A 20,086-nucleotide genomic window follows, 5' to 3' on the forward strand; every position below is an offset into this window, starting at 1 on the left:
GGGGGGGGGGGGAAGATTTGAAAAGAAGGGCGACTGCTCCTTTATGAACATCACCAATTTGGGTCATATCGAAGTCTTGGACCATGGCAAAAATGATTTGTTTCAAATTGACGACATCGTATTTGTGCCTTCAGTAGGAGCCACCATGGGAACACATCAAATAACAGTATGTTAAACTCTTAAGAATGGAATCAATATTGGGTTCTCCAACGGCGATCATCGTATTACTGATTGGAAACTATTCAAAGAGAACTTTGCGGCCAATTTACTAGAATTTTCCGGCGTCCGTTCTGGCTGAGCTCTGATGTATCAGAGTGAAGAGGCCTTTTCATCAGGTGGTTTTTGCCTTTTGAATGCCACTTTACCAATTCGTATCAAACCCCGTGCTTCTTCACATGTTTCTAGCCCCATATATTCCCAGAGATTTACGCGTGCTGTTGTACTATGTCTTCAAAGTAAATAGATATTTCATCTTATTTTAAATTTGTGAGGAAACTGGCTTACTGAGCAAAGCTTTCTGCTGAAAAAACATGCTTTTACCTGCAAATAGACAAAACATATCTATGAATCGTGAAAATCACTGTGACGTAAGAGGTATAAAATTGAAAGCACTTAAAGAATGTGCATGCACGATTGCGAAATGCCGTCTATGTAATTACGACTATGAATGATATCGCTTCTCCGTTGGGGCAAATCGTCCAGCTTTGCACTAGAAATATAGTTCAGGAAACAATTAATATTTTTACCCTCTTATCACTCTATACCATTTTAGGGCAATCTCGTCAGACGCTTTCTTGATGGCCCGTCCCAAAACGCCATTTCTCAAATCACGTGACAGACAAATCGACAGGCCCTTTAAACCTGCGAACGTAAATCGCAAATAAATGCAAGTGCCATGTCTATGTACGATCTGATGCTTGAGTCTGCACGCCATTGCCAGCTAGACCGTGGATCCCAATCAATATCATGGTCGAAGAATGGCTTTATATGCTATGCTTTTCCCGCTTCGCTGGGTCATAATTTGAACATGACATTTCTTGAGAATACGAATGGCGCAAATTGGCTGTTGGCGGATCCACATAAATTGACCATAAAACCGCTGGAAAACAGTGCTCTACCAAATATACAGCTAGTACTGTGGAGTAATATTCTGACAGACTTGGCAATTTTTGATGAACATGGAAACTTCTACGTTTTGTTAGCGGGCGTCGGGCTTCTCAGAAGCAAGAATCAAAAAGACGATCAAGTTACTGCCAATTCAAGCTATAATAATGGCACATTAAACAAGGTCTCTACTGCAGGATCCGCTTCCTCGAATACGCAAGATTGTGAAACTACGGAAGGGCCATCATATGAACTTACTTCGTATAATCACGCGGAAATGATATACCGCGACATCGTGCAACCCAATGTTGGAGCGGAAGGAGACTGGAGATGTGTTGCTTTTGAATGGCTAGGGATTGATAAACCACAAATCATTAATAAACCGGCCAAAGCTACCGAAGATAGAGCTACATACACATACGGCGTTCATCTGTTCCAATCGCCACTTTTGGCGCATCCAATCGTCACCAAGCAGGCATGTGTGGCGCTTAGACGTAACGGAATGTTCTCGCTCTTTCATCAAGGCGAACACAAAGTTGAATATCATAAAGTATCCTTGAACTTAACTCCCAACGGTGGTGAGGAAGCGGTTAAATATACACATGCATCCATTGGTTTCACACCCGACAAAAAAATTTTGATTACTGCGTACGAAGCCATTACCGAAAAAATCCTCACTTTTTTGGTGTCTGTTGACTGGGGCTTTCTCAAAGAGTCAGCAGTTAGACAAAAGTCCGACCCCCAATATTACACACCGAAAGACAAAAAAAATCCTCCCCAGATACATGCGAGTCTTCTACATGAAATGTCTCCGTTGCCATCAATACAAGCGGAGATGGAAACCCAGGGCAAAAATACTCAATTTGAGCAATGCCGTCTCTCTCTGATTGACGTAATTTCCCCCTACCACCTGCCGGACTCGTCTTTGGATATTTTATTAAGCTACGACGTTATTGCAGCTGATAATTCCATATATTCGACCATACACAGATTTCAAGTGAAAGAGGCAGATCAGCTTCTAAGCATATCTTTTTCTTCAATGACTGGCACAGAGTCAAATTCCAAGCGAAGAGTATCAACTTTGGCATTTCAAGACAGATACAGCCTTCCGTACAAGTTGAAGGCAATTTGCACTGCAGTTTCAGGCTCAATTATGTTATTTGTTGGGGAAGACAGTACAATTACCCCTATAAATCGAGAAAATTGGTCATTACTCGAACTGGAGATCTCAGGCGTAAAGTTGGAGAATCAAGAGCATAATAAACCAGTACTCATTAATTCTCTTCTCGATTGTGGCTTCGTGATCCCTCGGCTTCAGAATGACTGTGCTCCTTTTGTGTTCGCCGTCTCGCCTAACTTGACTGGTATTGTTCACCTCACAATTGGATCAGGAGAGCCAGCAGTCTTTACTACTTTAGAACGCCGGTCCAATGCGTTGGACAAAAAAGCAATCTGTCTGGCTTTCTCACATACGCATGCACAAGCGTGCTACTCGAACACTTCATCCGACGACTTGATGGCTCTCATTCTGAAAGAGTACGAAAGTTTAGCAGATTGTCAGGCAAGACAGGAGTTAATTCATGACATTATTGTCGAATCACATTCTGCAATTAACTTCCAACTTAACTCATTTAACAAAGAATCGGTTGATAAGCTTTTATCAAACCCCCCACTTCAGAAATTACTTTCTTTACAGTTGACAATGAGCGATTTGAGCAAAAAAAAAGTGACTGGTGATATAGCATGGATAATTTTGGGGCTTCGCTCTACGAGCTTTGGTATAATGTTTTCCTTATCTTCAATTTATCGACAGATGTCAAAGAAGAAACCTGTGGAGGACAACATGGATGATTCGATAAACAGAGCTGAATGTATCATTCTGTTGGTAGGTAGTGTGAAGTGGTTCATTGATTTGCTTATTTATTTGAACCAGGAACTTTTGCAGCTTGCCTTCTCAAAGAATAATCCTCAACAATCGCTCATTACCATTGAGAACTCAGTAGCTTTGCCTATCTTGATGAGTAAGGTTCCAAGGCTTTTCCTCATGTATGCTATCACATCAATCGGTAAAACGCACGAGATTTTGAAAAAACTACACAAAGACTTAAGTGAAAGCAATAAATTGTTCACGCCTATGAAGGAGGCCCTTGAACGCTTTTTCAACACGTCAAATTACCTGCCACTAAAGCTCAGTAACTTTGAAGCTTTTTTAAGAGAATGCGACGACTACATTTCAAAAGAGCATACTTCGAAAGGAATTGATCGGGCAGCATTATTGCATTTCGAGCAACAGTTATTTTGTGATGGAAAAATTCCACATGAGATGCTTTCCATCGCACATACAATCATAGATCGATTTTTTGCCAATAATAGTCGTGATCCTAGACTATCATCACTCTTTTTTTATGATACTCGCTGGCTCGAAGTGGGGCCGACTAACATAGGAGTGAAGGTCAGGGCCAGAGGTCCGAGGAAAAATTTTGAGCCCACACATGTCCGTCTCCAATATTCTGAGACAGAGGCTATTGATGCTTTGAGGAAGGTGTTCATTTCATGTAATACACCAATTGAATCAGGAGGGACTTCACTTATGGGTCAATACTTCAACTCCACCTATAGGTTGAAGAAGTGTGTGCGATGTCGCTCTGTGTCTTTAGTTTCAGATCCTTTGGTTTTTGAATCACCAAGGACAATTGGATTGTGGACAATGGTTTTTCAAAGAAATTGTGTGTGTGGAAGCGCTTGGGTCAATTGTTCTACATGATTCCACTTAATTGATGATTGTGTACCGAGCCACGTTCTACTCTGTTTCGTGATCCTGAAGTTCCTGTGCTTCTGATACCATTGCAGAGCCAACCGGTGACATAAGAGAAGGTTCTACAACGGACGAAGGCTCCCTAACCGAAATAGCGACTGCCGCAAGCTTTCTCTTTTGCATCTTCTTTGAGACCCACCGCATGACAAATGGCATGATAGAATTTGTAACCAAACTCCAGGCTACCAAAATACCAAAATAACGACCCATGTGACCTTTCCATGAATTGAAATACGCTGCTTGCAAAAGGTGATATGAATTGTAAATTGGCATAGCATAGCCGTACCTGTAAAATTCTGGGCAGAGATAGATTGGTGAAATAGTTGGAGCCAAGTTCAAAATGGCAACCAATAAAAGACATACACCAACCATTGCAGGTTTGAGCACAATGCAGACTAGCACCAAAATTTCTATAGCCGACCCGACGGAAGACATAGTCAAGAAAGCAATGGCCCAAATTACCAAGAATCCAGAGTTTCCAAATGTTCTTGTGAAGTCAATGCCAAACGCAGTATTAAGTACCACGTAAGATAAGCTGAGGACAAAGTATGCCCCCTGCGCAGTCGCTATTCGAAAGACCACAAAGCGCCAGTCCTTAATTTTCGCTGCGACTGACTTGTGTATTGGCTCACAGAAGAGATACTGGAAGAACGTAAACATGCACAAGTATATAAGGCCAATTTGCAAGGGCGCTTGAACGACTTGCGGAATAACTGGTAACTCATCAATGATCAAGAAGTTCGGGAGAGAGGTTAACAAGGATGGTGTTTGCGAAAGGATCTGTTGAGCTTGATCACTGTCTAGAATCTCCATCCAGAATGGCGTCCACGGTCCTGTTCGCATTGCAGACACAAACGATAGGCATATTGTTTGCAAGATTGAACTCACATAATTAGTCATTGCATTATAGTCGCTCCCTGTTTCGTAAAATACTGAAAGTAAGTCAGTGGAGGGATTAAAAGACGCGTTACGCGAAGAAAGAACGTCATACATCTGTGCTGTGGCATTTTCATGCACGTAAAACGCCGCTAGATAGTGCTGGTGGTGCACTTGTCTAAGAACTTCTTGCTCAATGCTGTTGTTGTGCGCTATTGCTAAGGACGAAATCCTGGTATAATTCCACATATCAAAACTGCCATAAGCTTTCATGGTAGGTTGTTGAAAAAATTGTGAAACAATCTCGCCCAAGACCGGAGTCAAGGAACCGACCTCCGCGTCTGCTACGACAACAGCAAAGTATAAGTTCTTGTAATGCGAAGCTCTGTTGTAATATGATCCCCAATATAAGCACAATACGCATATGAACCCTGTGATCAAAAATATATAGTTTTGAAGCAAAGTCACGATTATCGAAATACGCTGAGAGAGAAATTCGTCATCCCAGAACCCAAGTTTCTTGGAGATACTTTGGATTGCAGACACCACCGTACTCCCTCTTCGGCGAACCTGTTCAAACGGCGGAGATTCTTCTGTTACTCCTACATTTTGGCCTTGGTACGTATCAGCAGAGAAATCACTATGCTCAGTGTCGTGTGCCGATTCCTCGTCGTTGACGCTTTTACTTGTGAGAGAGCGATATATGTGCTCAGCGCCAAAATAGTCTTCATATTCCAAGCCTTCATAGGGCACTCCCGATCGGCTTGTAACTCTGGAAGTCATGCTTCTCTGTGATACGTGCGTTGTTGTAGAGGTGGGCTCTGAATTCAACAGCCAGAAGGCACTCGTTGCACTAGAAAGGCGCCGGAGTACTGAGGGCTTTTCTGGTTGCGAATTACTGGCATCAAGTTGGATCGGCACAGGACCCTCCACTTCATTTGAGTCAAGTGAGGACCGAAGCGATGTAGAAGAACTCATCACGTGAATCTGGCAATGCTATCAAGGCTCGCGATAGAGTAAGCTTTCTTCTCTGATCATGCTTGTATTCAGGTGCAAAGTAGACGGAGTGCATATTTCAACTGTTTCGGTACAGCGTGATGCAAAAGCAAAGCCGCGTTGATAAGCCGCGCGATGCTGGTGATGGCCGTTGACTTGACGGCACGTTGACCATGACAACCGCTTTTCAAAACTCTAGTGGAAATGCACGCTTGCTTGGAAATGACGTACAAATGATTACCAATGTTTCCATACGGAATTCTCGGACTGGTTCGGCAATCGAAGCTACATCTTGCCCGGAGGACCAGCCTTCGTCTTTCAATGGCGAGAGTTCTGACGAGAAACAGAACCTTCAACAGGAACTGCTGTCTGACACTCTCATTGAATTATCCGGGAAAATGACTTGGAATGATTGGAAGAGACTACCTGCTCAGTATATTAAAGTTTACTTGATCATATTTTGTATGTGGCTCGGCCTCCTATCTGTTTACTGGGGGTCGTTATACCATCGAGAAGATAGGGTACAGAATATGAAGGTCTTGGTGGCGATCGAGGACTCATCATTTCAGCTTTCTAATTCCACCACAGTAGATGCTATTTTAGGCCCTTTTTTCGAAGATTTGTTGGATGAACATGGAAACTTGGCTGACTATGTCCTTGCAAATGTTACTGACCTCGCGCAGATTGCCAGTGAGAGAAACGAAACCGTGCTTCAAATCCTTGAATCAGCTGTGCATGAACAAAAATACTGGGCTGCTCTTCACATGGATCAGAATACCTCTGCACTTGTATACGATTTACTAGTATCAGGAAATACGCTGTCAACCGCTGCGTCGAGCTTAGAACTGGCCATCACTGCCGTATACGAATCAGGAAGACAATATTCTGCGCTTTCACGTTATGTCACAAAAAATATTCTCACCTTGGAATTGTTCTGGACAAGTATCAATGCACCTTTGGCATATGGTGCTATCGTTCAATCATACTTGGACTCGAAAGAGCAACAAGAGCTTATTAGACTCGCCAATTCGTCTTCTTCAGGTGCCTCGTTCTCATACCTTCCACTTTTCAACCTCATTGATTTGCGCCCTGCCGCATCCTCAGCTGTCCTCGGTCCATCTGAGCTTGGCTTGATTTACGCGCAAATATTCTCCTTCCATCAATTCAATTTTTCTGCCAATCTCCACAATTCCGTTAGAGAACGACTTCGCTTTCGTGACTTTCTTTGGTACCGAATAGCATTTTCCCAAGCCAACCACATTGTATTAGCTCTCGTCTACGGATTAATGACTCTTGCCTTCAAAGTACCAATAAATTTAGCCTTTGGAAATTCGGGATTCTTGGTACTCTGGGCAACGATGTATTTGTTCATAAGCGCGAGCGGTGGTCTCAATGAGTTTGCTGGCACACTCATCACCTACTACGACAAAAAACAATTTCTTCCACCTTGGATAATCAGTACAATAGTGTTCAATATCGCTCCTACTTTTGCTCCATTTGTTTTGTCACCTGGATTTTACCGTTATGGCTATGCCATGCCTATGTTCAATACGTATGAAGCTTTGAAAGTGGTATTTTTTGATACATGGAAGGGTACTTTGAGACGTAACTATGGCGTTTTGACTGCATGGGTATTAATTACTAATATTGCACTATGCTTTAGCTTGAGATTCATTTCAAAACAGCCATTTAATGCAGAAGCAAAAAAATAACCACTTTCACAAAGCTAACACTTTAGTTCAACGTCCATTTCTAGAACCAATGAACAAGCAAAACCTTTAACTAGAGACCATTTGGAATACTGAAACTTGTGAGCCAGAATGTGAGCCAGAATATCCATAAATCTTTACTACCAATTAAGACGATTTCAAATCCATAAATCGCTCAAAACCAAATACTCCAAAGCTCGAGCAAGACTAAGATCAACTCTGCATGCAGAATGTAGGCAAAACAAGAACGTGAATCTTATGACGATAAGCCATGCAGATGCATGTACAACGCGACTCATGCTCGAGAAAGAAAAATGTATAGGGCTGAGATATTTTCGCGAACAATTTGATTTTCAGAAGTCAAGTTGATTTTGTAATAAACAAGAAACGATCAATTCAAACTAAAAAACTTAACCGTCAAAAAGCGAACTGAAGGAAAAATTATTGCACGGCTAGAAGAGGTTTCAAACCAATACTTGAGAATCCTGATCAAGGATCTCCGGCGTGCCCGGATGAGATCATCAAGAAGCCAAATGTAAGCATACTAATATACACATGTCTAATACAACGTTTTCCGACTTCGGCTCTAGTTGCCTATGCAAGAAACTACTTTTTAAACAACAAATATGAGTCCCAGTCATTACGAAATCTCGTGCCTGGTCGGCTGTGCAAAATCTGCACTCTGATATGCTGGGGTGGATTTACGAAGATGTCAATTTTAATGAATTCGCGGCTTGTGGATAGTCGGAGCTTCCCTAGTAGTATGATGTCAAATGGGGATTTTGGGTATGCCGGGGTGAATTAGAATGATCCCAATTTTCACAAATTTGCGTCACGTGGTTGATCAGAGCTTCACAAGTGTGATGATGTCAAATCTGGATTTCTCGTATGCTAGGTTAAATTTACAAAAATAACAATTTTGAGGGTTTAGCTTTATGGGCTTGATCAGAGCTTCACTAGTAAGATGATGTGATTATTGAACGATTCGGGTTATTGAAGCAAAAGTCTTTTGATTGGGTCATGTTGGCTAGCGTTGTTTTGCGTTGTTTGAAATGGTTTTATAATTTTTTCTTTGGAAGAAGTGCGTGGTGTTTTCTTCTTTGATAATTTGATTTTGGTTGAGATGAAATTTTGTCGAATTGGGACCTAGGGATGATTTGCTTATTGGATGAATGTCTGATGTATGTAGTGAGGAAGGTTAAGGGTTTTTGGATTTCCTCGTATTCAATGGTTTGTGGTGAGAGTTTTCTCGTGGTCTATCCTTTTTTTCTGGAGGTATGTTAACTGAATGGTGGATTTGGTTCGCAATCTTGATTGAGTGACGAGGTATTAGCGACGATGACCTGGGATTTTGTTGATGGGTTTCCTTTCGCTTTTCAAAGTTTTAACTGCATATCAGCAAAATTGTTTTGCATTCAGTATTTTGAATTCATTTGTCATTGATTATGTCGGGTGTGACTTTTAGTCACCACACATGTTTGTCAGAAGTTTGTTTAAGCTTTGATTTATGTCTAGTAGATTTTATGTGGACAGTATGATTTGCTGGTGGTTTTAAGGTCTTGGGAAGGTCAACTCAACTTCTTTATTCAAAAATCCAGCTTTCCTTGCGAATTGTTTTGAATGATAGTTTTGATCGACGCATAACAGGGACCATAATTCTATCTCCTCGGCAACTGAGGTTAATTTTGAGGCTGAATGAAATTATTTTTTATTTTCTCTAGAGTTGCTTTGATGTTCAAGATTGGAGACCATGCGGAATCATACCGACTTGCATGATGTATCCCGAAGATGATTTCACATGAATATGTTCAATTTTAAAGTGAGACAAAACAAATGTTATTATCCTTGCAAAATGAAACGAAAGGACGTATATCTTACCTCTGATCCACCTGACTATAATATAAACTATTTTCGGATGAAGATGTGATCTTGGTAATCAAAATTTCATTACAAGATTGAAATGGTCTCTAATTTCCAGGAAACGAAATTATGAAAATAATCTTTAAACCAGATGGATAGAAAATATGAAAGTATACTGACTGTGGATTTCACATTAATGCACGGAAACATTTGTCGCCTTTACTGCACGCCTTTACTGCATGATATTTCTGAGGAGTATCAAAACAAAATTTGTTAACAAATGTAAGGTTCTTGATATAACCTAGAGAAAGATAATCTCTATAAGCGTGTATTGTTTGCCGCAGTTAGAGTCAAAGGTGTGATCAGTTAGGGAAATCCCCGAACTTCTGTGTCGTCTATATTCGTGGGCCTTTGAAGGTTTTCTAATAATACTTTAAGTTCATGTTTTAATTTCACACTGTTCGTGACATATTCTAGTGAGAGGATTCTGATATATTGTATATTGTACGTGTAGAGCATTTAAAGGGGGGCTGGCTATTTTACTACCGTGAGTTTGAGAATATGAATGGCTTTCATAAGATATCCCTTAACTGTTCGCATTTTCACTTGGTTAAGAACCGAAAAATTTCTAATTTAAATTCACACTACCAACTTGTGACAAAGTCTCCGGAATTATTTCTTAATACTTGATTAGGTGATATTAAAGTACTTCACTCGTGACCTCAACTTGCGGCTCAAGGTTTGCCAACCTACGGCCATTTTCCATTTCGTAAAGACAACGCGACAACCCACTTTTCCAAGATCCCAAATCAACATTTCGATGCAAAAGAAGTTGTCGTATGGTTTCTTTTTTAGAATTCCAAATATCCCTATTTGTCATTGTACGATCCACTGTGAGAAGGTATGTCAGAACAAGGTACGAGAGTTCCGCTAGCAAATATTGAGCAGAATAGTCGGAAAAAACCATCACCTTCATAAATTCAAAAAGAAATTCTTTCTGCCAGTCTTTAACATTCTCCACTGTGAGCATATTCTTTTCAACTAGTAGATTGAAAAAGCATTCATCCTTTATGAGCGCAGTAATACAACCGGTGACAAATGCGCTGCCTGACCGGATATCCAAATCACTAAAATGCTTCAAAAACATATCTTCCTTACCAGCAATGTTATTGAGATTAATCCGAGAGAAAAACTGGTAGCTCGTTGGTTCATTTTCATCAATTATGTCCACGCCTGGACGAGATAAAACCTCGAGGCCAAATTTTAACGACTCGCCCTTGCTATTGAGAAGATGAGTGAAAATATCCTGATATGAAGATAAAAACTCATTGGCGAAATCTTGTTTGGTTGTTGGACTGGGGTGGTTTGATAGTACATATTCAAAGAGGTCGGAAATAAATTCTTTTAACCATGAAAACGGCACTCTGCCAATCCACTTCGAGTATGTTGAGGCCATAAGCAGAAGACAGCTTCTAGAACACACTTGATTGTCGAAATTTAGCACACTTTGAAATTTGACAGAGAATAATTCTGCGCCCCACGGCTGATTTGAAAAATCGATAGAAACGAGAGCCTCCAACAACATAAAGTGCTTACAGATGTACATCTCAGAGGGTAGCTCAGTCTCCGAAATATTGGCTAGAAATTTGAATTTCTCTGCCGAAAGAACACTAGAGTTTGCATGTGTGGTTTCCTGAATCAAATCACAAATGTAGGAAGAAACAGCAAATTCCGTATCGTCCTTAACAATAAAGTCTTCAGCAAGACCATAAATGAGATCCGTCCCAGAAATAAAGCGTAGCACAGCTTCATCTTTTGAAAGTCTTCTTTTGAGAATTCCCAAAGTAAAAGCCTGAGTCTTGGGGTCTTTCAGGCATTCTAAAATTGTCTCCTTGGAGATGTACACGCAAATCTCCTCAAAACCCAACGGGGCAAGAAGTCTGTCTAACAAGTCCACATATGGCTGTGATGAGCTGGGTATTACACGGAGAAGAAGTTGCACGAGGTTGTTAATGACAGGGTTGTATATAGAATCGCTATCCGAGAACGAATAAAGTGAAGGAGTATGGAACTTGATACCCATGGCAAAATCATCGACAAGGGCCAAATCTTCATCCTCCTCTCCGTTTCCCAACCCACGGAGATGTGAGAAGAAGGCCTCTGTTTCGTCGTCGATGTTTGGGAGTTGAAGCATTAATGATCTTGGGTATACTCCGTAAGATTGTTTGGGTTCTTTAGTGGTGCGAAGGTATGTGCGACGCGGCAAATTGTGGTATCATCCCAAGAAGTCTTGACGAGAAAAAATTGGCTTTTGAAGACTTCATTCCTCAAATTTTTTACCATTGGAGGACAAGTAAAGCTGAATGGAGTCCAACATCGATTGACTCTAGATCAATTTGCATGCTCGTGATTACTGATGCTAGATACGGATGTATTACAGTTAGTAGTGAGAGGTCACGTGCAAGATTCTGTAACCAGGGATCTGTCCAAGACCAGCACAAGGAAGAGGAATCAGGCCAAGTATTCAATTTGAAGCTTCTAGCACCAAGAAAGGCATGTATGATTTTGCAAGGCTCGAAAGTCACTTCTCTTGATTTGAGACAAAAAAATTCAAAGTTTCCTACTGGCACGTCTCGCTTCTTTACTTGGTAGACTGGCAGATTTTCCGCATTACGCTGAGTAATTATGAGCAAATGCTATAATGCATACACCATGGAACAAAATGGGAAAAGCTCGTGAGGACAATCCTTGAAGTTAAGCGAACTATCTAAAACAGACGTATCACAGTAAGATTAAGCAAAACAAGAGACAACCAGGTGCCAGGTCTACACGTACAGCGCCATGTACATCATTCTAGATAGGCTAATTATACACATAAAGCGTAGATCAGCGGACTTGAAACGATTTTGTTTTTAGAAAAGTCTGTGGGTCTTAGCGCTTCTCTAGTGAATATACAACCAAGCCTACTATAATGAGACGAGACGAAACGTAGGTTAATCGTTTGAAAGACATGCTCCCCATAGACTGCACAAATTAAAACTGAGTGCAGTCTTTTTAAAAAAAAAATCACATTTGGGGAAAGGACCACATGTGTGCATGCACAAGACAGCCTCATGTAGGGCCTTTACGAATTTCTTGCAACGAAACCAAATGCTGCTGCATTGATGAAAATATTTTGCTCTATCGTGAAAGTGACTATACGGAACTTTTGTACCATGAAATGCAAATGTCCGGTCTTGCATGCTCTTGCCTTTCCACTTACACTGAGCAAAGGGAAGTATGCACACCAACAGGGCAGGAAGACTCAAGGAAAAAGGCTTTCGAAATGAGTACACTATCCGGTATATAGAATAACACTTCTATTCACACTTCGCGACAGAGAAAGCGACTTTTGAGGGTTGTGAGCTGCCGTGTTAGTTTCTATCTAAAGACAAACCAAAGGAAAAGACCAATTCTGAAAACAGATATGGAGGCATATATCTGCTAATTTCAAGACTCACAGGGCCGGAAGGAAATTTGGCAGCTCTGAAGACCAAGTAAAGAGGCTGGGAGGCGGCGGACCAACGTATACCCATTTGAGTCCATAGTGGAAAACGCAAGCCGGTTAAAAACATCCCTGCATTTGCATATATTGTCGACTTCACACAAGCAGAGGATGCGAACAGCCCGATCCAAAGAGCAGTACCGAACAAATCAGATTTGCTCATGAAACCTACGTGCCACCATGTCTGCAGAGAGCTTTGGCAATTAGCCTTGGTGTGCATGGAGGTATTTGGAGTGAATAGGATAGAACTGACTTCAAGATGAGATGCCGCACGTTCTAATGTACATTGCAAACAACTGATTGGATTGAATGTCTTTTTTTTTTTATGAAGTAGGCATTTCTCTGCAGAGAAAGTAGATAAATATCTTTTTGTCCGTCGATAGAGCGCCTCTTTTCCTCTCGCATGTTCCATTCCGCCGCATTGCCGAAGTACGCTCTGAGTTGATATCACCGCACGTAAGTCCAAATACTGTATGTAGCAGACAAAGTTCAGATGCAGAGGCGCCCGAAACATAATAAAGAAACCACGGGCACAAGTAGACTCGGCAACCAGTGATGAACACTACTTGTGTCCTCATATAAAACCTATGTCATTTTTTATTGTGACAAACTGAAGCGAAAAAACCGAAGAACGATGTGTGATTTTTGAGGAGAAGGGGAAATATGCCAAGAAAATAGTTTTCTCTTTTGAGCCGTACCGCGCTTCGGTTAGATGTATGCAGTCTACACACACTGGACATCATCAGATAAACTTTTCTTTGTTTATCTACTGATCCTTCGTGTCAGCCTGGTATTTTGTGGTCCTCATTCGTTGTGGCCTTTTGTTCCCAGCTTGGTATCCACCTGCGCTCATAGCAATTATCTTGCAAAGACAGTTCTAGTCGCTGCGCATCATCGACTCTTATCTAGAACCTCCTTAAATGTCGGAACACACAGAGTTATCCCAACCGACAAAGTCTTTGGAAAGCTTACAGACCGATGGAAATCTGCATGACACGCCAGAGACTTGGATTCATGAAAAAGATGCCAAATGTACCTCATCTACCGGGAGCATTGATGAAGGGAAAACTGAATCAACTCCAACCATTCAGACGGCTGTCGAGAGTACAGCTTCGAAAAAGCCACAGCATGACGCCAATAAGGCACTTCTGCGAGATGCATCACCACTGTTGTCGGCCAGCGAAATTACAGATATCGCCGTGAGGCTATTCAATGAGAAGTTCGTGCTGATCAGCCCAGAAGAGTACACGCAGTTCTTGGCGGCTCAGGATCCGGATAGTACCGCGATAAGAGAATGCTATATGGGCTTGTTTGATTGGGATGCAAGCTTAGTTAAGGCCACCCGAAAGTTATGTCTGAAGCTCTACTTAAAAGGTGAATCCCAGGAGATAGACCGTCTTCTCTCCGCATTCACCAAATCCTATCTCAAGCTACATCCAGTGAACGTGTTCTGCACGCAAGACTTTGAGCAGATCTACATCGTGCTATACAGCTTGATCTTGCTTAATACGTCCTTGCACAACTCTGAGGTGGGCAAGAAATCCAAGCTCTCGCAGGCAGATTACATTCGGAATACACTCACGACGTTTCTCCTGCAGAACAAGAAGGCATCGCGGGCCTTGTCTGTGAAGCAAAAAATCCAGATAGAATGTGAGCTCAACACTTACTACGAAGACTTGTCGAAGAGAGAGCTTTACTTGAAGAAAGGAGAAAGGCCCGAGAAGCCCATGGCAGACGCAAGCACCAACAGGTACTCTGTTGCCGAGACCATCCTCTCTTCTGTTTCTAGCAACCACAGTGAACACGCTTACGAGACAGCCACTTCATCGGCGTTTGCCAATGGAGCAGTCGAGATGGTCAACTTGTCTCGACAGCCTTCCAACGTCTCCACCTGGTCAGTGGACTTTGACGGCAAGCAGCGCCCGTCTTTGGCAATGAAGCGCATTTCATCAGCCATTTCCACAGGATCTTCGAGCTCAACCGTCATGACCAACACCCATGTCAATGGCCATAGTCCTGGCAACGCTTCCCGTTTTGGTTTCTCGCGTGCCCTCTTGTCTGAAAACGCGAACAATAAAAGTGTGCATTCGTTGCGTAACTACAAATCAAGAGAAAAGTTGAGGCACTCTTCGCGGGTCTCCATCAGCACCAAGGACACTGGCTTGACCCACAAATACTCCCCAGATGACGCTTTTTCCATGATTTCGTTCGGAGACATGCCCCATCTTAATCTTGGGCACGAGCCGGAACCAGACCAGTGCAAAGTGGAAGATTTTGATATCGCAGGCTTCCAGGATCCCTTGGACTTGAAACTAGAATTACAGGGTGCGCCTTACCTCAAGGAGGGTTTGCTCAAATTGAAGATATTGAATAATGACATGGCTGACCTGGCCAGTCCGGGAGAAGTGAATACGTCCCCGGAATCTCTGGCTTTATCGATAATAGCTGCAAAAAGTGGGTTCTTCTCCTTCTTTCTGCGGGATAAAGGCAAAGACACTGCTACAGCGGCCACCCTCGGAACAAGCAACAACCCTGTCTTCAGCCACAAGTTTACAGAGTATTTTGTTGTGGTGTCTAAAGGAGAGTTACGTCTTTACTCGTTTGACCCAAAAGTAGTTAAGAAACAACAAGATAAATTGAAAAAGGTGGAACGAAAGCATGCGTTTTATGAGTTTGATAAGGCGGCTGGCGAGGAAGATGACGACGTCGGAGACGGCAATTGGCTCAACAATGCTGCTCACATTGGAAACTACAACCTATGCTCGACCTATGCTCAGCTCGAAAGAAGCATTCCTGGCCACCAAACTTCCTCAACTTCCTCGCAAAAAGTCATTTTTTCTTTGTCCTTTCCAAGAGTTTCGAAGAGGCTTCCCAAAAAGTTTTTATTTGAAGCGGGGACAACGGAGGTAGCGAACGAGTTTATCAACACTTGCAACTTTTGGGCGTCCAAGCTCACCGCAGTCCCAACTCTTGAGGAGAGTATGTCCTCAATAGAATATGGGTGGACCAACCTCGATGCCTTGATTCTGATTGGCGAGGCATTCAAGAAAACAAAATTGATATCGAAATGGGAAGCACTCCCAAAAGGAGTATATCTCAGCAACTTGAGCAGTTTGGAATCAAACATAGGCTCCAGCTACGCAAACCACGAAGGTATGCTGAGACAATTTGCCCAGACATTGAAGTACTACAACAACTTGAAAACATTGTTTAATGATTTCAACCGACAAAAGTATCACTTCATGAAGCAATTCCGCAAATATTCAAACACCTCCAACTACAAACTCGTCATGTCCAACTACGAAAACCGAGCCCAGGAATACAAGGCTGAATTCAGCAAGTACAAGACCTACATTACAATGCTCGGGTACGGCTTGAAAATGCGCTTTGATCTCGAACAGCAGGAACAAATGATAGATTGGGCCGAGGAGATTCTGGGCTTGCCAGAAATGGAGACGCCAGAGGCAATTGCCATCGAGATCGCTAAGCGCAGAGAGGAGGCCGCGGAGTACGAGTCCGAAGTGACCAAAGCAGTCAAGGCCGAGTTGGAAAGACTCATGGATTCACCTGCTTTAATGAAGAAACTAATCGACGACAAGATCCACCCTGGAATGCCTGGGAGCAGCGGCTCACAACAGAGCATGAACAATTCGGTCAATCGTTCCGAAGAGAACACAACAAACCCGTCGTTGGTGAAATCTCCCAAAGCCTTTAGCTTGGCTCATTTCGAGTACCCTCCGAACAGTCCAGTGAGCCAGTTACTTTCGGCAGATAGATCTACTTTTTCCAGTGAAAATGGAGAGCAGCAGAATCTCAACTTAAAAGAAATGACCAAGAGCTTTAGTACGAACACCATTGAAGAGGAGGATGAGACTGAAGAAGCTGAGAGCATGTCAAAGACCAAACAGTGATTTTCAACTCGACGACTACTGCAAACGGCGAGGGCTTCTCAGGCCACATAATGCGTATATCTATTAATTACATGACTACCATAGCAGGGCGACCACAGCAGACTTAGTAGCCGGCAGGAAAAAGCGGCATAGAAAAAGAGAAGATTGAATGGCACGCGCAACATGAGGATCAATTCGTGTATTGCAGCCGCGTGAACCACACGTCACGTGACCAGCGAACCCACTATGAGAAATCCGCCACTCGCTGAAGCGCTCGGACATAGAGCACAAGCCAACTATCCCACAGAGTCCCAATCTATTGGCATCACTTTTAATTTCAATTGTCCTTACTACTGCATCATCAGAATACCAGACACACATACTCACACTTCTCCATGTCTGACCCAAGCTCCATAAACGGTATGTCAGCCATAGTGAATAGTTCATATATTCAAACAAGTTACTAACCAATTCACAGGAGGTTCTGCCGTCGCCATGGTGGGCAAAGAATGCATAGCCATTGCATGTGATTTGAGATTAGGCAACCAGTCCTTGGGTTTGGCCAACAACTTTGAAAAAGTGTTCCAGTTTGGGGACAAAACATTCTTGGGGTTGACGGGCTTGGCCTCCGATGTGCTCACTTTGAAAGAGGATTTCCGATTGAAGCACAACTTATACAAATTGCGTGAAGAGCGCGAGATCGAGCCCAAAACTTTGGCCAATTTGGTCAGCTCGTCGTTGTACGAGAAGAGATTTGGCCCATACTTTATTGGCCCCATTGTGGCCGGCTTGGAGTCCAAAACGAACAAGCCGTTTATCTGCGGGTTCGACTTAATCGGCTGTATTGACTTTGCCAAAGACTTCATAGTGAGTGGAACCGCCTCAGACCAGTTGTACGGTATGTGTGAGTCTTTGTACGAGCCCGACTTGGAACCCGAGGATCTTTTCGAGACCATCAGCCAGGCCTTGTTGAATGCTGTTGATAGAGATGCATTGTCTGGATGGGGCGCTGTGGTTTACGTGGTCACAAAGGACAAGGTCGTCAAGAGAGTGTTGAAGACTCGCCAAGATTAAGGGTTGCTGTTGGTCATCACTATATACATTTAAACTTCTACCCCGAAACAAATACCTTCTTTCTGCCTCCGGGAAGATAAATATTTCGTCTACTCTTGTCTTTTCTTGGCCTCCATCTCGATCACCTTCTTCAAGTATCCGTTTTTGCCGTACTTCTCCTCTTCGATCTTCCTTTGTTTTTCCTTGACTAGTTTCTGTCTTTCCTGGCTGAGACGGATCCGCTCACGAGAGTCCTCGACTCTAGTCATGTGTAGGCATTTGGACAACTCGTCTTTTTCGAAATTGCACATTCCCATTGCTTGCTTCAAGAACTCGCTCTGATGGCACTTTTCAAGGGCGTCCATCAACTTCTCGCACGTGTCGAACCGATTTTTGTCTAACTGAGGATGCATTTTTTATATATGATATTAACTAGAAATGCTCTAGATACCGGTGATATTTTTAGTTATGTTCCGGGTGCTTGTGGCGTTTCTAGCTGTGGTGGTAGATGCCTATAACGTACGATCATGACCTGGGTGGGGCCATCATACAGGATCCGACTCCGGAGCAGTGGCAGAAATTTGCGGTTGTATTAGGTAGAAATCAAGTAGAGGAGTGGTGGGAAATAAAAGTAAAGTCTATCCTTGTTTTGCAGTCCATTGGCAAAGCCCCTCCGCTCGAAATATATACATATTGCCATGTGATACTGCTATGTTGAAGTGAGCTTCTTTGTTTCGTTGCCTCAGCATATCTTGGCAGATATGCACACCTAGATATTGGTGGTTTTATTTTTTACCCTTGTGGAAAAGATCACAAAAAGATGGCAAAATGGGATTTAAATATAGCTAAACAAGAAGTTACATGACTTGAAATAGACCAGGGCATCATGCGAGCAGATTCTGCGTGAGGCAAGTGTTTCATAGAAAATTTGTAGCAATTTTACTTCATGTGAATATGCTTGTTTCTGATGTCTGAACTAAGAGGCAAGCGTGCGAAAGGCCGTAGTGAATTCCTCATATGCATTAGCAGAAGACCGAGAGAGGATGTTTGAAATCTGCTTGATATGATGATTTTCTGAGGGATCTTGTGGCAACTTTCCATTCAAAGATGTTGGTCTAAAAATTAAGCTAGGAAAATTAATTGCAGCGATGCAATGAAACAAACGATTAAGATACGAATGTTTTCAGTAATGCCTTCAAGAGACCAGCACTTTTCAGATACACAGGTCGAACAAGCAATTGGAATCACCAGGAAGAAAATGAACAAAAGACCTGTGATCTAAGAAGACGAATTTAGTGATGCATCGTGGAGGTAACGTCAAATACAGTGGTGCTCTTGTGTGTATTTTTGTCAGGGATAGCGAGCTTCGAAATAGCTCATTTTGGAGAGAAGAAACGGTATTTTGCTCAAGTTGCAACAGTTCAATGTTTGAAGATTCCGGGGCATGTGTTTCTCGCATTTCAGACGTGTCTCAGAAGTTGATATTACAATGAACGTGCCCCAAATCGTGAATATACGATAAACCATGGAAAAACTTCTTAGTGATGTCCTTCTAATCGTCGCTATTGAAGACGTTGCCTCTGTTTTCTTGGTTTCCAGCACATTCCTAGAAAATTTGCTGGGGGAGCATTTCTCGCTTTAGATCCATTGAATTATGTGTATTTACGGTTTTTACACCTCTGGCAACATCTGGCGGAAGGTGCCTTTGTTGAAAGTGTCTGTAAATTATTGCGAGAATTTGTGACACGAAGCAATTGCAATGTTGTCTTTGGCGCCTGAGCAAAATACAGTATTTCTTTATCCAGAGAGAATACTGATAAACGGGCCCAGCATGAAAAAGGAGATATATAGGGGCAATGAGCCTAGACCGAAAACAAGGAGCCGTTGGAATTCGATATTCATCCTGGATCTTGATTTCCATATGAGCCCAGTGGCACAATCTATGTGTGAGGTAGCGACACAAGCTGAGCTCTAAAAATCGATAGTGATACGTTAGATCGCTATACTATAATGATGCAAGCTCTTTCAAATTCGTGTTACAAGTTTTGAACCCCTCACATCTATTAAATCACACCTTTTTTGTAAATTGCCGGAATGGGGCAGTCACGCAGTTCCAGTCAATATAAATCAAGAAGGGAGACGGCTCCAAACTCACGTATGGCGAAAGCTCAGGAGTTAGCTATTTTTCAATTGGAGCAAACCTCTGTCCTCTTGATAAGCCAGTAGCATATTTAGCGTG

The 20,086-nt window shown here is 42.4% G+C and overlaps 6 protein-coding genes across 6 annotated transcripts; 3 read left to right on the forward strand and 3 right to left on the reverse strand.

The window, feature by feature from the left end:
- Positions 1 to 895: 895 nt before the first annotated feature.
- MED16 (Med16p) lies at positions 896 to 3,886 on the forward strand (the record flags this gene model as incomplete). Its single annotated transcript, XM_018855240.1, has 1 exon — positions 896 to 3,886. One exon carries the CDS (start codon positions 896 to 898, stop codon positions 3,866 to 3,868), a length of 2,973 nt encoding a protein of 990 aa, XP_018711108.1. The 3' UTR covers positions 3,869 to 3,886.
- Positions 3,887 to 3,904: 18 nt separating this feature from the next.
- Positions 3,905 to 6,644, reverse strand: SNG3 (Sng3p; the record flags this gene model as incomplete). Its single annotated transcript, XM_018858969.1, has 4 exons — positions 3,905 to 3,931; positions 4,007 to 5,397; positions 5,437 to 5,558; positions 6,586 to 6,644. 4 exons carry the CDS (start codon positions 6,642 to 6,644, stop codon positions 3,905 to 3,907), a joined length of 1,599 nt encoding a protein of 532 aa, XP_018711109.1.
- Positions 6,645 to 9,842: 3,198 nt separating this feature from the next.
- Positions 9,843 to 11,735, reverse strand: METBIDRAFT_32566 (uncharacterized protein). Its single transcript, XM_018856085.1, has one exon. The coding sequence runs from the start codon at positions 11,552 to 11,554 to the stop codon at positions 10,061 to 10,063; it is 1,494 nt and encodes a 497-aa protein (XP_018711110.1). The 5' UTR covers positions 11,555 to 11,735; the 3' UTR covers positions 9,843 to 10,060.
- Positions 11,736 to 13,691: 1,956 nt separating this feature from the next.
- METBIDRAFT_32567 (Arf family guanine nucleotide exchange factor) lies at positions 13,692 to 17,203 on the forward strand. Its single transcript, XM_018856086.1, has one exon. It carries the CDS (start codon positions 13,825 to 13,827, stop codon positions 16,813 to 16,815), a length of 2,991 nt encoding a protein of 996 aa, XP_018711111.1. The 5' UTR covers positions 13,692 to 13,824; the 3' UTR covers positions 16,816 to 17,203.
- Positions 17,003 to 17,913, forward strand: PUP3 (proteasome core particle subunit beta 3). Its single transcript, XM_018854936.1, has 2 exons — positions 17,003 to 17,214; positions 17,273 to 17,913. The coding sequence occupies exons 1-2, from the start codon at positions 17,190 to 17,192 to the stop codon at positions 17,866 to 17,868; spliced, it is 621 nt and encodes a 206-aa protein (XP_018711112.1). The 5' UTR covers positions 17,003 to 17,189; the 3' UTR covers positions 17,869 to 17,913.
- METBIDRAFT_201109 (uncharacterized protein) lies at positions 17,914 to 18,523 on the reverse strand. Its single transcript, XM_018854935.1, has one exon. It carries the CDS (start codon positions 18,258 to 18,260, stop codon positions 17,958 to 17,960), a length of 303 nt encoding a protein of 100 aa, XP_018711113.1. The 5' UTR covers positions 18,261 to 18,523; the 3' UTR covers positions 17,914 to 17,957.
- Between the last annotated feature and the right edge of the window lie 1,563 nt (positions 18,524 to 20,086).

This window comes from Metschnikowia bicuspidata (genome assembly GCF_001664035.1).
Source record: "Metschnikowia bicuspidata var. bicuspidata NRRL YB-4993 chromosome Unknown METBIscaffold_4, whole genome shotgun sequence".
Taxonomy (NCBI): Eukaryota; Fungi; Ascomycota; class Pichiomycetes; order Serinales; family Metschnikowiaceae; genus Metschnikowia; species Metschnikowia bicuspidata.

What these genes read in the sequence shown, in the direction of transcription:
- PUP3 (XM_018854936.1), top strand. Translation starts at nt 17,190, where the DNA reads ATGTCTGACCCAAGCTCCATAAACG. An exon ending in TGACCCAAGCTCCATAAACG is followed by an intron (nt 17,215 to 17,272) that starts GTATGTCAGCCA and finishes ACCAATTCACAG; the next exon opens with GAGGTTCTGCCGTCGCCATG.
- METBIDRAFT_32567 (XM_018856086.1), top strand. Translation starts at nt 13,825, where the DNA reads ATGTCGGAACACACAGAGTTATCCCAACCGACAAAGTCTTTGGAAAGC.
- METBIDRAFT_201109 (XM_018854935.1), bottom strand. Translation starts at nt 18,260, where the DNA reads ATGCATCCTCAGTTAGACAAAAATCGGTTCGACACGTGCGAGAAGTTG.
- METBIDRAFT_32566 (XM_018856085.1), bottom strand. Translation starts at nt 11,554, where the DNA reads ATGCTTCAACTCCCAAACATCGACGACGAAACAGAGGCCTTCTTCTCA.